Genomic DNA, 17,002 nt, shown 5'->3' on the forward strand with positions numbered 1-17,002 from the left:
CCTCTGAACAAGGACTGCAACAACACGCCAGTTAAACATATATAAAAAAGCAACTCTTAATCTCATGTTTTGAGAAATACTTCTTTATACCTGCATTGATTAGCAACTCTTTCTAGTGAGGGAAAAATAATTTCTCAGTTGCTATAGACTGCATTTATTTATGTAGGTGGCAGAAATCAGAATCCCCAGTGTAACAAGGATCTAAGCATGCCTGTCATTCTGGCCAAAAAAAAAAAAAAAAAGAGGTAGGCCAATGCTTAACTACATTAACTGCAATCCAGTATCAGAGCTGGACATTACAGAGAATCTACATTATCCTCATGAGAAGGCTCAGTATCACAATACTCAGCAGTTTTTAGGGCATTTGTAAAGCCATCAGAACACCTGCCACACTTACAAGACTTTTATGGTATTTCAGACTTTCACCTCCATTCCTCTCATCACAGATTCTGGTGGGCTTTTTTTTGGTGGTCCTGAGAGATTGAAGATATAAAAGATAGGTATAATTAGGCAACCTATGAAGAGAGAACAGTAGTTGAATGGACATAGGCACCTATTGAAAGGGTAAGATGTGACTCTCTAGCGATACCAACAGTGATTTTTATGGCTTAGGAAACCTAAATTAATTAACAGATAAAATTGATGCTGTGGAAAAAAACAGGAAACTATGTGAACAGCTAAGGAACAGGCAGGGTTAGCCTCGCCTATGCTTTCTCCAGTTTAATGATAAATACTTAATCAGGGAAACCCCCCTACTATATGGCTAAAATTCCACTGTGTGAAAAACATTGCCTAATGTCACATTGCACAACACTCTGCTGTTTGTAACACTAGACTTAGAGGAAGATTAGAAAGGCAGAAACTTCATTCTTTCAGCGTTGTATTTTCCCTAACTTCAGCCTTTCCATTTTACTCAGTCTTAGTGATTATTCCAGGCAAATGCTTAAATGAAGAATAATATTTTCAAAGCCACAATGAGAAAGATTAGAGGGGATGAACAGTCTGTAAAGGTGATGAATAAGAAAGCTCAGACACACTCATCTCTGTAGCAGGCTGCTTACCATACTAACTGGAGTGTCAGTTACAACCTGCCTGTGGATAGACAACACTGGCTGTGGTTTGGGGGCCCAGTGAAGCAGATGCTCCTCACCAGTCTGGTGCTGACTAGCAGTGGTAACAAACACTCACTTTGCTACTGGGTTTTTTCCAAGCAGCACGACTTCACTTTCCCTGCTCTTTGCTCCTCAATGTTATCCAGACTGGGAATTTTTGCAACTAACTGCTGGTTTCCCACTAATTTTTAGTCTGCAAGTTGTTCTGGTGATGCCAGGAAAGTGAACAGTGCTTAAGTAACTCCACTAGGCTGCACACTTGTCTGCAGCATAGGTCTCCCAAGAGCAAGAGCAGGACAAACAAGCCCTGCTTGGTAAGCAGCTCGCACCTGGCACTGGTCACAGCCTCAGACCACCTCTGCACAGGGTTGCTTTTGATGTCCCACATGGCACTACTGATTTCAGGAGCTATAAAGAGCTACTTTAAAGTAAAGTACTACTACTAATTGAACAACAGTGTAAATCAGTATTCACAACCCATAACAGCTACAATGCAGGATCACATTCTGCAGGATGTCAATTATTGTGAACCATTAAAAATAACATGTAATTAATACAAACTATAATTTAAAAAAAAAAAAAAAAAAAAAAAAGACAGGGAAACTGTATCAAGAACATTAAAATGCAGTGGCAAACAACTGCCTGGCCACTACTGTGTGAACTGTTACTGTGACCCAGAGAAGCTGGTGGTGCTTTGAAGGTGCCTTGCATCAACCACATCAAGCTACAAACTTTCAGCTTTGTCTGATTAGCAGGAATCACTTAAGAAATATCCTCACCACCAAATTTTAATGAAGGAGAACGTTTGTGCATTCTCTTCCATTCAATTGCAAGGATTCATAAGCAAACACCCCTTGGAAAAATACATTCAAAAGGACTTTTGGCCAAAATCCACAAGCCTTAATTAATTTGCCTTGCTGGATGATTTGCCTTATCAAAACAGTGCTGATGAACTCTTCTAAAAAGCAGGAAGTGAGTTTTGGGCCAGAGGCTGGTCCTCCACTGTGGTTTTGGGGAGACGCTGCCCGAGCCAGGTTTATTTGTTCTGGTGACAGGGCTAAGCCTCTCCCATGTGAAATTTCACTTTTCAGTGAAAACTCCGGGAGGAGCACCTCCGTTATATTTCTCGTGTGACTCATACGCAAAACCCCTAAAAGTCAATAGTTAAGAGTTTATTTGATGGAATTTTTCTCCTAGTTAAAAGGTCATGAAGGGGATCCGACTGTTACTCAGCGCTGAGACGAAGGTCCCCAGCAGCTGGTCCAGCCTGGGAGATGTGCCGGCCAGCACATTTTCCAGAAACATGTTTCCTCTCTTGCTAGCGGCCCCTTCCCCCTCCCCGCCACCCCGTTTCTAGTCTCTCCAGCGCTGATGAGCTAATAGCATTTTTCCTTTGCATACTTTGGCGCTGCCCCACGGCATACTCTGGCAGCCTACGTGTGTCTGAGCGCGCCCGCCTGCCGCAGGCTCGGCGCGGCCCGGGTTGCGGGCGGAGGCAGGAGGGAAGGCAGGCGAGGAGGCTGGGACGAAGGGAGATGGGGAGCCCCCGCCGCCGCGCCGACACTTGACGCCCCGTCCCCCCCCTTGTCCCCCCAGCACGGGGCGGGGGGCGGCCGTGGGGGGAACTGTCAGAGCCGCACGTTTCCAGTCGCATTACGTGAACAAATGGCGGGGGCGCAGCCAGCCCAGCCAGCGGGGCTTGTGTAACTTTGCGAGCGTGCCAGCAAGTTTAAAGTCCCTGGTTTCTCCTCCTCCTCCTTCCCTCGCTCCAGACACCAGCGCGGGCCGGAGGACGATGAGAGGCTGATTGTTTGCTCCGGCTCCTATTCGCATCCCCTCGCCTATAAATACTAGGGAGAAGAAAAGCCGCTCCCACCGCCTCCCCCGGGCTGCGTTTCCTTCCCGACGTCCCAACCTGCCCGATGGCACTGACCTGGTGTTGCCGCGACTGAAACCCCCGCTGCCTGCCTAACCTTTGCAGGGGCACAGCCCGGCCTCTCCACACATCCCCTGCTCCATCCCGGGCAGGAAGAAGTCCCTCGCTCTCCGGGTCGCCCCTTACCCCCTGATTCCTCCACCTCCCAGTTTCGCCCATTTCTCTCCTCCATCGGCACCCAGAAAAAGAGAAGATGCATCTTGCGCCGTCGGGGCTTCTGGTCGCCCAGCTCCACGTGTGCATCTACTGGAGTTGCTTGTGGCCCGCCGGCTGCCAGCAGCCGCCGCCGCCGCCCCGCCACGACCGCTCGCCGCCCTCCCCCGCTTGGAGGCAGCGGATCCAGTGGGAGAACAACGGGCAGGTGTACAGCCTGCTCAGCGCCAGCTCCCAGTACCAGCTCCCTCGCCGCAGGCAGGCGGCGGAGGCAGCGGGCAGCCCCATCCTGCTGCTGCGGAACAACGGCACGCTGCCGCGGAGAGCCGCCTCCCGCTCCACCGCCACCGCCGCGCAGCCCCAGCCCGCCACCAGCAACCGGGGAGCCTCCGGCGCACAGCACTGGTTTCAGGCCGGCTACAAGGCTCCCTCCGGTGGTCGCGGCGCTGCTGCCGCTGGGCAACGCAGCCAGGCGGCCCCCACCTCCGCCGGGGCGGGCAGGAGGGTCTCCTCGGGGGTGTCGCGACCCAGCGCTCCCACCAGCCCCGACAGCGGCACCGGCACCGACGGTAACCGGAGCAGCACCGGCACCGGCGGCCTGCCGCCCCTCAGTAGCTTCAGACCTGGGCGGGAAGATGTCATGGTAGGAGATGACCCCTACAACCCCTACAAGTACACGGACGATAACCCCTATTATAACTACTACGACACCTACGAGAGGCCCCGCCAGGGCAGCAGGTACAGACCCGGCTATGGCACCGGCTACTTCCAGTATGGTAAGAAACCTCCTTTCCTTTTTTGAGTCCCGTGCCATTCCGCGGCCCGGCCCCGCCGCCCCGCGCCGCTCCTTCCCGCGCACGCCGGCGGCAGTGCGGCGCGTCCAGACAGAACGCGGGGCGAGGGCCGGCGGCCCTCCCGTTGCCTTCGCTCGGGGCGAAACCTGCCGGGACGGGCGTTCGCACGACTCCCGCCCCGGGTAAGCCCAGTGTGCAGCGGTCCCTGCTTTTCTGGAGAGAGGCGCGGAGAGCTGCGGGGGGCACAGCGGGAAGCCCACTGCGGGGGTCTTGGCTAAAAGCCAAAGGGACTGGCAAAAGAGAGAGTGTACTTAATGGGGACAAGGTTCAATAGTAAAACGACGGCTTGTAACGGCTGGGATGAAAGCCAACCGTTCGCAGACGTGTCCTGGGTTGATCTTGCTGTTATGTGGTTGGTTTGATGAACTGCAGGTCTCCCTGACTTAGTCCCGGATCCCTATTACATCCAGGCGTCCACATATGTTCAGAGGATGTCCATGTATAACTTGAGATGTGCAGCCGAGGAGAACTGCCTGGCAAGGTAAGCATCGTTCCGGCTTTTGCCTGTTCGCTGCAGGTTCTTGTGCTTCTGTACCCACCGCAGGGCACCTGAGGACATGGTGAAGGGCGGACAAAAGTGGGGCTGGAGGGCCCAAGGAAATAAAGCCCAATTCGTAACCTTTTGAGCCTGTGGCACATGGTGCACACCAGAAAAAATAACCACCGCGTTAGACAAGCTAGAGGTGCTTCCAAGAACCTGCATTATGTGAAGTTACATTGCACATTTCTATTACCAGTCACATTTGAACATATCTCAGTTTTGCAAAAGGAGACACATAAACAAATCTTAATCTGTTGTTTTCATCTGCCTCCACAGTTCTAATTTATATTCTACTCAGTTTTAAAAACTTCTCCTTAACCAGCACAAGTTGCTATTAAAATTGTAACATGCTGATGTCTAAGCCTAGGCATTATAATGCCTCTTAAGACTAAATCTCCCTGTAAAGTGTTTCAAAGTCTTTTAGTGGGTTGAAATAAGGGCTTTGCTATGAAGTTAGATCCTGTCCAGTTGGCAGAGTGTGATTTTTTTCCTGTTTGGAAAGAAACCAACATGACTGTTTTTAACCATTTTAATTTGTTTGATACCTTATCATGCAAACCAAATTTATTTACCAGCATCATTAATTAATGTCAGGTTGTTTCCAAGGCCATTCTCTGTCTTCACTTGCTGGAAAAGTAAAGCATAGCATAGAAAGAGTAATTTTTATACTAGTTCTACAGTGAAGATTAATCTTTGCTGTCTATCAGTTGATTAAAATATTCCAGTATTTCAAAGACTGTAAGAGCTATGTGAATTAGGGAAAATAGCCAGAGGCATGTATTTTACTTTAGAAACAAACATCTGTTGTATGATCTGATGTACACTGTAAGTTATCTTGGTTAACAGCAACTAAATAATTGTACTTTTTTGTATCATTTTACAGCTAAGTGGTGATCTGCTTCAGAGATGGAGGCAGAGAATCAGTGGTCAGATTTCTGTTTGCATTGTTGGAAGCAGATCTGAATCTCATTCAGGTCTTGGTCTGACACCAGATGCTTGTGAACACAGCAGGTGGAATTCTTGAGCACCTCAAATTCATGAGCCTTTCTCAGGGAGCTGAAGAGATCTGTGCTATCAGTTACTTCTGAGACAATATGAAGTGTTTATAAAGTGTCCTGCATGTACTTACACTTCTTTTCTGTGTTACTACAGTTCAGCTTATCGAGCAGATGTTAGAGATTACGACAATCGGGTACTCCTGAGATTCCCCCAAAGAGTGAAAAATCAAGGCACATCAGACTTTCTGCCCAGCAGACCCCGTTATTCATGGGAGTGGCACAGCTGTCACCAGTGAGTGGAGTGCTCAGTATGGTATTTTCAAATTACCACTAACAAATCACTTACAAGGTGGCATTTTTGAAAACAGCAGTGAAGAGGGGGAAGACATAGGGAAACATTAGCCTTTACTGCCTGTTTGATTTTGTGATAGTGGTAACTGCACTTTATATAGCCACATGGATCCTAAAATGTAAACTCTTACAAGTTTATTATAAATACAAATCTCAAACCAGTTTTGACAGTGGCACCTTCTCCCTTTAAGAATGTTTTACATAAATTGTTAGGTTATAGTCCAGTTACATTTACACAAAACAGGTAAATAAAAATCCCAGTAATTAAAGTTACTGGAAATCTTAAACTGTGCATTGTAAATACTGACTCATGTGTTTTGTCCTTAATTTCATGGGTTAATTCTTGACAAGGAACAGTCTGGTCAATATGGAAAAGAGGATGCTAGGTTGACCAATACCATTATTGGTAAATGTTACTATCATCATACTTTCACATAGTAGTATTGCTCCTGAAGTAAACAACTGCTAGAAACATGTCAAGGCAAATGTAATTGAACATTGCAACACTGCAAATTCACAACTTTTCAAAAATTCAGAGAATTCGCATGCAACAGTTAGCAGGCTTGTTCCAATTTTCACAATGTCATAGCAAGACCAATTGTAAAATATTAGGAAGCTTACCTTAATTTCACCTTACTTAAAATGCAGTTCTGCTGGTATGTGCTAACTTAACATTATTCTCTTAAAAAAAAATACATAATGTGGGCTTGATCTGTAGTCCTCTGGAGTCAATAAAATATTTCTGTGCAGTTTCAGAGGCTTTAAGCTTTGAATGAAAATTCAGTGTTGTTAGAATAAATTCTTTCAAAAAACGACATACACTACCATTGAAGGATCAAAAAGCTGAAGCTAAACCAAATTAACAGCAGCAACAAAAGTCTCCTGTAAATGCTTTAGTTTGAAACGCTGGAAAATACCACCACCAAAAGAAGTTCCCCATCTCTGGTGCTTACAAGGTTGACAAAGATTAGTACAGAGTTACTGAAGTCTTCCCTCTGTGGAAACAGTTTCTTACTCTGCCACGATAGTCCAGCTATCAGTATCCAGATGCAAAGTGTCTCTGGTGTTGATTCAGTTTTTGGACAGAAAAAGCGTTGCCTATAAGAATAAAAAAAACTCACATTTCTTGTGATCATTTCCATGACAGTGAAACAAGCTTATCTGGAAATGAGCTGCAACCAACTGCCAACTAGTTTGGCTAGCCAGCAGACTTCACTGTTAGTCATCATCATCTGTGGACCAGCTTTAGTGTTCTTGACATACATGCTTGTGAGACTTGTTTGCTCTTCTTCATTTTAGGAACACGTTTGAATTCTGTTTGATTATATATTTTTTCATATACCTCTTGATCTGAATGCATTCATCAGGAACATAAGTGCAATAAGTATCAGCAGCCAGATGCTGCATGAAGTAGATTATACAAGTTTAGCTTTTGATGTGTTTGGAAGAAGTGAGACTACAAGAATAGCAGAGTGTTTAATGCCACAGTAAGAACTAGAACTCAGTTTGTATGAGAGCAAGAAAAAATAACACACTTTTGAAACAGAGTATGTATAGCGTATATGTTAAGTATAGGCAATGTCTGCATTTCCAGTACACAGAAGCTGAATTTTAATGCAGATTTTGTTTTCACTGATGTTAATTAATATGTTCCGTTGATTGAGAATCTTGGAGAATATCAAAGCAAACTGTTGGTTTTTGTTAGCAAGTAACAAACTTCCCTGGAATTGATAGTATGTACGGTAAGCATTCCTGGTGAAACTCTAGCTGAAGTGGGTTAAGAGATGTACAATTCAAATATGAAGTACTCAATACTTGCTATTGGTATTGGAAAAGAGCTGAAACAGGGAATTTTGGAAAAACAGTGCTGCTGTGGAGCCTTTCCTTTTACAAGTTACAAACTTTTTTTTTTTAATAGAAGATGACATTGTAATGTCAATGAAAATTGAAATAGTGAAAATAAAACTTAACTGAATGGCTAGCAGTAGTAACGTATACTAACATATGAGTTCTGTGCAATGAATAAAATTTGGCCAGATCTAACAGAGGGTATCTCAAACTGGGATATGTTAAAATGTTGTTTACAGGATCTGATGCGCCTTTAATCGTCTATCTGTGGTTTAACAGACATTATCACAGCATGGATGAATTCAGCCACTATGACTTGCTGGATGCAAGCTCGCACAGAAAAGTTGCTGAAGGACACAAAGCAAGTTTCTGTCTTGAAGATACCTCCTGTGATTATGGATATTATAGACGATATGCATGTACAGCACATACACAGGTAAGGGTTGGTCAGAGACAACCAAGTTTCTTTCCTTTGTCTAAACCTTTGGACCGTTTTTCTACTGACCATCTGATGCCCTAACTAGTTCTGAAATTCTCTACCACAGAAGCCAGGAAAGCAGCTTTTGAAGGCTTATAATCTGCCTGGGTGCTGCCAAGTTTTGGAATGTCATTGCAATGCAAGGACACTAATTAGCCTGACATCGTTGGTAGCTGAACTATGTGAAAACATACCACGAGTTCTTGTCGTTATAAAGTGAGGTAAAGGGAACTAGTTTAAGAAGTGATTTATGTTATTCATCCTCCCACTAAACTGCTTGGTGGTGTCCTTGGTTAGTCCCAGAGTTGATAGCTGGAATTTTATCCCCAGCAGAGCAGGAGGCTGCAGGGTCCTGAATTACCAGCTACCGGTTGGCAGTTCAACACAAAATGCTTAGAGCAGAGTTTTAAGTGTGAATAAAGAGAAAAAAGGGTCTAAAAGACATCATGATAGGTCATATGCAAATGTGAAGTGTTAGGGCTTATTCAGGGAATAGATAAAAAGAGGAATATACCACTCAGACACTATACAAATTCACCATCATTTCCTACACTGAATGGATGTCTGGTCACCATCTCTCAAAACTACTACAAGATAGATCAAACCCCCAAGTCGACAAATCTGAGGAGAACAAGGATGATTAGGAGCACCAGGCTACCACACAAAGAGATTTCATAGACTATTCATTTGTAAGGTCAGAAACAATGGGAAGAGGAAGCTGTTGATACTGTTTCTTCCCAGTACAAAGATTTAAGGATATACAAAAGAATTGTCAGACAACAGCTTTAGGACAGAGAAGAATGCTCTTTTGACACATGAATAAAGTATTAAATTCCTAGGATATTGCAGAGATTGAAAATATGTGCATTCAAAAAAATGTAGACAAAATAATGGAGGCTAATATTCACAAAAATCTGATGATATTACATCTTAAGTACAGTTAAATGCCTGCTGGAAGGAATTTTCCTTCATAAAACAGCATTGCACATCCATTTCTTAACATTCTTTTCTCCTTAAACATCTGCTGCTGACCACTGTCAGACATGACACTGACCTTCATGGATCTGTGGTTTAACTCGATATGGCTATGTTCATACGTAAAGTATTCCTCATCCTGCAGCTTTTGATCTCAGAGGTAGTTATTTTGTCACAGAGAAATGACAGCTGTGCTTCACTGGCTGACGTGTCCACATTTATATTTTAAATATAATGAATGATTTGCAATATATAAAGACTTTGAAGAGGTTTTGTAAGCATTTTTTCTCCTTTGGCAGACTACGACATCTAACTAAGCAACATACATATTTTACAGCTGGAATATTTGTGTCACTAGAGTCATAGCTGTGTCAGCGTTTCCACTGGAAGCCCTTATTTCAGGGTTTGCAGTTGGACTGTAAGACTTTCCTCTGGCCTCAGACTTGGCACATGCATGCCAAGTTTGAGATGATCATCACTTGGGTCAAGAGGGAATTCCTGCAGTATCTGGGTTTTGTGCACTCTGTGTGCTGCCAGAACGGATCAGCTCTGCCTAGAGCAGTGGGTATCAGTCATGGTTAAAGTCACCAGATTTGAACCACCAATATATTGATATTTGGAGGTTTTTGCTTATATTCCTAACTGCTTAGAAATTTTCTGGAAAGTTGTCTGGAAGGAAGGCTACATTTTCATTTCTCTGTGATTCTTCTGTCACTCTTTGCCTGAAAAGATGCCATTTCTGTGCAAAACTCAGTGTGATGGCACTTTGGCAGAGTACATCTATAGCAAAAAATCGCATCATTCCAAGGAGTAGAGACAGTTTGTACTCAAGGACCTCAGAAGCTATTTACTTGAGATTTACAGATGTTTAGGTCCCTTCTTTGGCCAGTGTTGATTGTATTCTCACTCTTTGCAAAGAATGAGGAGTAACAAGGTTAAAGAAAATTATTTCTGTATCGAGTGATAATAAAACACGGAAAAAATGCAGATACCTCATAGATGAATGACTGCTAGTAATATAGGTGTTTCTTAAGCAGTAGTAATACAGTGCTGTCTATAAAAGCGATGTTAGGTTTACGTGTTCTAGTTTAGATACTGAAATAAAATGCCAATTAAAAAATAGCCTCTTTTCCTGAGGTAATTTTCGTACTGAAATATGATACTTAAATGAAATTAATTCTGAATGTTCTTCGTGTAACTATGCCTATTGTTTTTTGACATCCATCTTAACTGCATTTTTAAGGGACTGAGCCCTGGCTGCTATGACACTTACAATGCTGATATAGATTGCCAATGGATTGATATTACAGATGTAAAACCTGGAAATTACATTCTGAAGGTAAAGGTGTTGGTGTTGGGGCAGGGTGGTGTGTGCACGGGGGCGGTTCTTGTTATTTTTATAGAAACGAATCATATTCATGTGCCCTTTTGAACCTAAGTTACCAACACAAACCTGGCAGTAGACAACACTCTGCTTTCTCTCCTTAAGGTGAGTGTAAACCCCAGCTATTTGGTGCCTGAATCTGATTACTCCAACAATATAGTACGCTGCGATATACGCTATACAGGCCACCACGCGTATGCTTCTGGCTGTACAATTTCACCGTGAGTACTTTCCTTTGTCTTTGCAACTGTTTTAGATTTGTAGCGCGAAGGTTGACAAATAGGTTTATAAAGCTTACAGATTTACTTCTAATTGAAAAAGTAAAACAACTTCCCACCATTAAGTCTAGTGAAACCAATTTCTTCAATTTGGTGTTTCTTGAGGTTCAGGACCTAGCATGTTAATTCCTGTGGTACTTTTGAAAAGTCTTTTTTGGGAAGGAATGATGTCAGCAGTTGCTTTTCTTTTGGTAAATGCATAGCTTTCAAATCCCGACCTCTGGTAATTAAACTATTTATGTAAGGCTAGCACTGCTTTTTAAAAATTATTTAGGCTTGAAAAACAATCAGAGTTTGCTCTTGTGTTATAAGGATAGATAGCACTATATAGCACCTTCAAAATTAAAATAGAATCACAGAATCATAGAAATACCAAGAGTTGGAAGGGACCACAAGGATCAACTAGTTCCAACCCCCCTGCCATGGGCAGGGACACCCTACACTAAGTCAGGTTGACCAGAGCCCCATCCAGCCTGGCCTTAAACACCTCCAGGCATGGGGCCTCAATCACTTCCCTGGGCAACTCATTCCAGGGTCTCACCACTCTCATGGTGAAGAACTTCCTCCTCACATCCAGCCTGAACCTACCCATCTGCAGACACACTCCATTACCTCTAGTCCTGTCACTCCCTGATATCCAGAAAAGTCCTTCCACAGCTTTTTTGTAGGCCCCCTTCAGATACTGAAAGGCCGCAATAAGGTCACCTCGGAGACTGCTCTTCTCCAGACTGAACAGCCCCAACTCCCTCAGTCTGTCCTCATAGGAGAGGTGCTCCAGCCTTCTGATCAACTCTTCTCTGGACACGCTCCAGCATGTCCAGTTGCCGCTAGATAACCACCTCAGGCTCACACCTTTGTGTTTGCACTAAAACCTTTGTGTGCTTATTCAATATTCATTTGTAGCATCTACACAGAACTATTGAGCAGTTGCAGAACTCTTAAGACATTCTTCAAAATCCCACACATGTATGTGGGACACAGCAGCCATTCTCTCTGAAACCATTCTTCCAGATAAGTTATTTCCATTTACAGTTTGGTACTTTACAAGTTGAAACAATGCCATAGTTATCCCTTTTCTTTTTTTCCCCCCCTCCAAAAAAAAAATCTAATCAATGTTTTCGTGGTAGATCTATTGTAGTTTAGTATCTGTGACACACTCACAAAATTGCATCAGTTGTCTGTAACAGAGAGGTAAACAGTTCTCAGAATAATATCTTTGTTGCTTACACTAAATATTTATCAAGTAGTTTTCATTTGGGTTGCATATAAGGAGTGAGTATTAATGTTGTACAGGAGTTGATGTGAGATAAATTCCGGAGCAGTATATGAAAAGTAAGATAAATGGTCTGATGTAACAGCATCAGTGAAAGAAAAACATAGTGAAGTAGTGTGACTAGAGCTTAATTAGCCCTTAAAATACTTATTCTGTACTTTGTATTAGGAAATCAGTAGTCAAGCGAGGTTAAAATGAGAATCATTGTTTCACACCAGTGTGGAGATCTGTAATCAGACTTTGGTCCTAAATGCAACAAGTTTAGTGGCTTCAGCAAAATCTCACTGTGTAGTAGTCAGACTGGCAAGAAACAGAGGAAAAAAGAACAGTAGGCTTCCTGCGGGTCATGAGTGATTATTTCTGCCAGACCTGGGGCAAGGGCTTTTAAAGCATTTCAGTCTAAGACGGCTGACTAATCGGTACTTCTAGGACCACTGTTCTGCTCACATTGACACTTCTTTCTTCACGCCCTGTAACTTGTAGTTTTCCCATCTTGCTTCTGTTGTGGTCATCAAGTCAATATATTCATGCAGGATGGGGAAACAATTTCTTTTATTGTTTGTAGACCTGTGTCTTCAAGCCGACAAAAGGATAATTAGCAAATACTCTTTTTTTATCTGTTTACTCATCTGCATAACACTGTTTTTTTTCTTTGGACAGATACTGAGAAAGATGCAAGAAAATGGATGAGACGTTGCCAAGTGTTTTGAACTGAAGTATCATTATATAAACTTCAATAGGATGTAAACACTATAGAAACAAAACTACAGAACATACACACATACACCCATTCACCTTATGTGATTCCGAAGCACTTCAGCTGCTTCTCAACCATATCTGTAACTGGATTTTGAATATTTAAATTGGCATTGCTTCTATTACTATTCAAATGTGTGGAACTGGTTATTCATGCACAGATACTCTAGATTTTTAAAATCTAACTGATTCATAGAAGTGAAGCATTTCTTAACTCCTGAAAATTTGGAGTTTAGGTGATAATAGACTTCAGTGGGAATATTACTGGTGAATGAGTTGAATGTATTTTAAAGGTAGCAAAAAATGTATAGAAAATGAATTAAATTAAATACAATAGAAAGTACTAACATCAGCCATCTCAGAAAACACCAGAATGAAAAATAGCTTCAGTGTAATGTTAGAGTACCATTACAATAAAACTTGCTAGGACATGTCGATGTGAATTAGAAAAGTATGTTCAGTTTTCAAGGAATATTAACAGAGCAGAGAAATACATATATATTTATATATATCAGTTATACCCCTGCAAGAAAAGTTACATTTACATTTTTAATACATTAGAAGATTTTTCCATTCTCTTAAGTAAAAAACAGATGAGGTTTTGAAAGAAACCTTTCATCTGTGGAAGCAGATTAAAATACTTAACCACCTTTCCATGTTGAAGAGGTTTTTTGAGGTGGGGATTTTAAAAGACTTCTGTAAACCTAATGTGCATAAAAATAAATGCATGTCAAAAAAAGGGCTCTTGGAAGTGATGATGAGTCCCTGATGTAGTCATCTGTGTGGAACATCCACCTTAAATAGGTTAACCATCAAAATAATACAGGCAATTAACTCAGGCGGCACCACAAAGCAACAGAAGTTGGTCAGAATCTGACAAACGATTTCTATTGTGAAAAAGTCTAGTGCCTGCTTCCCCCTTAAGTACTGTGTTTGACTTTGAAAATGTATATCTCAGTATTCAAACAGCGAAGTTGAAAGTGTATTCTATGTGGAGAGAAAGAACAAAAGTTAATGTGTTTAAGGTCTTATTTTAGGCTGTTCAGGAACCAATTGCAACATTGTTCAAGGTGAAAAAAAATTCCAGCCCAAATTAAAGTTTTTGCTGAACTGTTTAACTGGTGCTGAGTACACCGCTCCTCCTCCCATCCCCAGATCATTTTTCCTTTGCAGTGCACCCTGCTGTAAGATACGGTAGCTGTGATTTTGTTTTTAAACTGTGAAATTACACATCGCAAGGGGATCTGGTGTTTCTGACTTTTTTCAGAAGATTTCTGATTATGTAAAAGTGAAGGACCTACATTGGAAACAAAGGGACCTAGAAATACTGTTTGGTATTGGTCAAGTTTAATTCGCAGTTCAAAATACTTACTGAATCATGGAAAGCTCAGTATCTTTGAAAAATGCATGTGCTATTCAGTATAGGCAAAAAATGAAAAATCTGAGGAGTGTGGAGAGGTTTTATTATCACTATTGAGAATACTCCATGCAGTATTTGGAAGTGTTTCATACAGTAGAACCCTATGGATTTAGTTTGTGACTTATACAAATTGCCACAATGTTCTTTTAGGGATCAATTTGTTCTTTACTACATGTAATTAAGCTTATTGCATGATGATAAAGTGTTTCTACCTTAATCATAACTTGATTACAAATCTACATGATTAGTATGTATACTTTAAAAGAATCTAAGAACCAGCAACTGTGTTACCGATGACTGGGCGTAGGTGCAGAATAACCTTTATCAGTGCAGGTCCCTTTTTGTTTGCTGAGAGATCCATTTTAGCAACCAGTTACCAGTATGGGAAATAAACAGGCAAAATTTGGACACTCAATTTATTAGAAAGTTGGCTTATTGCATATGTCTGCAAAAAGGAGGGTCTGCTTAAAGTCTGAAATCTCAGCCCACAGAGAGAGTAAAGAGGTATTAAAGCATACAAGTGCATTCACCTTTCTACACACTTAGGTCAAAATTGGGGTGAAAGTCCTGATAGCTTGAGCAGTGGACACAAAAGGTACTGTAATGGAAGCTAGGCTGTGGGCATGGGCTGCTTCCTGGTAAGAGGTTATGTACTAGAGGTTATGTGCTTGTACCTCATTGGGCCTGATGCTGAAATGTGGGATAGAGCACTAACTGAACACAGAGCGGCCACAGAAATTGGGGTTATCCCTCATCTTACAAGGCAGTAACCTGCTCACATGTCTATACCCAAACTACTTGCAGAACTCCACTGAAGTCAGCGAGGAGCCGGAGGACCTTGAGCATCTGTGTAGGTGGAGCAGTTTGTAATACTGGACTTAGTCCTTTCAGTGAGAATGGCCTGGTTCAGAAAGGTGTTGAACGCCGTAACTTTGAATATTGGGGATATTGTGGCTACAAAAATGTAGCCTTTTTTTTTTTTTTGGTAGCAAATTATTATATTTGTTCTGAAATGTGTATTAAGCAGCATGATGGTGATGTACAATAGCACAAAAATTGCCTAAGATAACACAAACAGTCTATTTAGAAAAACGAGATTTTAGGATTAAAAAAAAAAAACAAAACATGAAGGAATGTTGAGTTTTGCTTCCCCTGTTTAACTATAGTAAATCACAGTGGAGTAGAAGAGTTTTATTATGTTGCATGTGTAGAAGTAGTTCTAAATAGGGGAGTGCCAAGCAGTATTTTCACTATCATGGCTCTGCAGTTTTGACCCAGACAGACATCTTAACTTACTTTTTTTCATACTGGAATATATTTATGGGTTCAAGTGCACTTCTGTTGAGAAACATTTATTAGTTTTTTTTTGTTTTTTTGTTTTTTTTTTTTTTTTATAAAAGCTTAGTTTTTATGGCAAATTACATTTTGGAAGCAATTTTTACCAGTTTTACCAGGCATGGCACTTATGCCCATCTTTGAAAAGCATCTTGCCATTTGTCTCAGAGTACAATTAGATTTCAGTTTTCTAGGAATTCTGGTACAATTTGTTTGTTTGTTTTGCAGTCTAAAATTTCCTTAGAAAAGCCAAATTGTGAAAATATGTGTGAAGCAATTACCTCCCACATTTCTGATCCTTTGGATAAAAATTGCACATAAGGAACTTAGTATATGTCAGGCTCATTACAGGAGAGGTTTGTTATATGTATATGTATATATTTTTTTTTTTTTTTTTTTTTTAATCCTGAAACACTTTTGATATTTGCATCTTTCTAGACAAAAGTGTAACAAAAATGACAGATTGGTCACCAATGGAACCAACATACTGCGTAGATTGTGTTTTTGTGTTATTAGAAGTGTACTCATTTTCTCTCTGCTCTGAGGTTTACTATTTAGTGTTGAATGAGTGCCTTCCTATAGTAATCCATGCATTGTTTTGCAGTGTGCTCATTCAAAACCAGCAGGGTGAATTTCATAAATGAGACATCGAAAGGTGGTTTATCCTGTGTCTCATATTTATGCCGATCAGGCATTTTCATTTTCTCCAAATCCTAAAAGGTGCTGAAAGATTTTAACTTGAATTAAAACCAGAGAATGTGTTATTGGGAATTGTTTATTATGCAACTAAGTGCTACAGATACAGTGAAATGCCACTTGTTTTTGCAACTTCTTTTTTTTCCAAAGATTGTTCATGATTTCTTTCACTTTTCTTCCAAGAGTCTTAGTAATTTCAATATCTTTGCATCTTTACCTGAAGAGCTCTAATTTATGATATTCAGGCACTAGCTTTGTATTCTTCATTGCACTTTCATATTCTTGTGTTACATGCCGGTATTATGGTTGCAAGTTTATGTGAAAATGACTTGAATAAAATGTTTCAAGCGGTTCTACTTGTCAAAGTATTGTACTTCGTGCATATAGGCCAAATACATCTCTCATTGAAAAAAGCTTCAGTTAAAGTTGCTACACCTGCATGAAAATGCAGAAGATGCTGTCGTGCACATGGTCTTAGGAAAAAATGTCACAAGTGAGATGTAAGAAGGAAAAAGGTACAAGACATGATAAATTAGCTCATGCTACTCAAAGGCTTAACTCTTGAAGGCAGAACAGGATGAAGTGTGGTTCACCTGGATACAAGACTTCTTTAC

At 41.4% G+C, this 17,002-nt stretch overlaps 1 protein-coding gene across 2 annotated transcripts; it reads left to right on the top strand.

Annotated features, from left to right (window-relative positions):
* Positions 1-2,938: 2,938 nt before the first annotated feature.
* Positions 2,939-15,335, top strand: LOX (lysyl oxidase). Of its 2 annotated transcripts, XM_064140207.1 has the most exons (7): positions 2,939-3,977; positions 4,428-4,536; positions 5,749-5,886; positions 8,073-8,229; positions 10,490-10,585; positions 10,736-10,851; positions 12,842-15,335. In XM_064140207.1, the coding sequence occupies exons 1-7, from the start codon at positions 3,242-3,244 to the stop codon at positions 12,846-12,848; spliced, it is 1,359 nt and encodes a 452-aa protein (XP_063996277.1). In that variant the 5' UTR covers positions 2,939-3,241; the 3' UTR covers positions 12,849-15,335. The 2 variants fall into 2 exon arrangements, with proteins under 2 accessions (XP_063996277.1, XP_063996278.1); XM_064140208.1 differs by lacking the exon at positions 12,842-15,335 and having other exon boundaries at positions 10,736-10,855.
* Positions 15,336-17,002: the final 1,667 nt, after the last annotated feature.

This window comes from Pogoniulus pusillus, chromosome Z (assembly GCF_015220805.1).
Source record: "Pogoniulus pusillus isolate bPogPus1 chromosome Z, bPogPus1.pri, whole genome shotgun sequence".
In the NCBI taxonomy this organism is placed as follows: Eukaryota; Metazoa; Chordata; class Aves; order Piciformes; family Lybiidae; genus Pogoniulus; species Pogoniulus pusillus.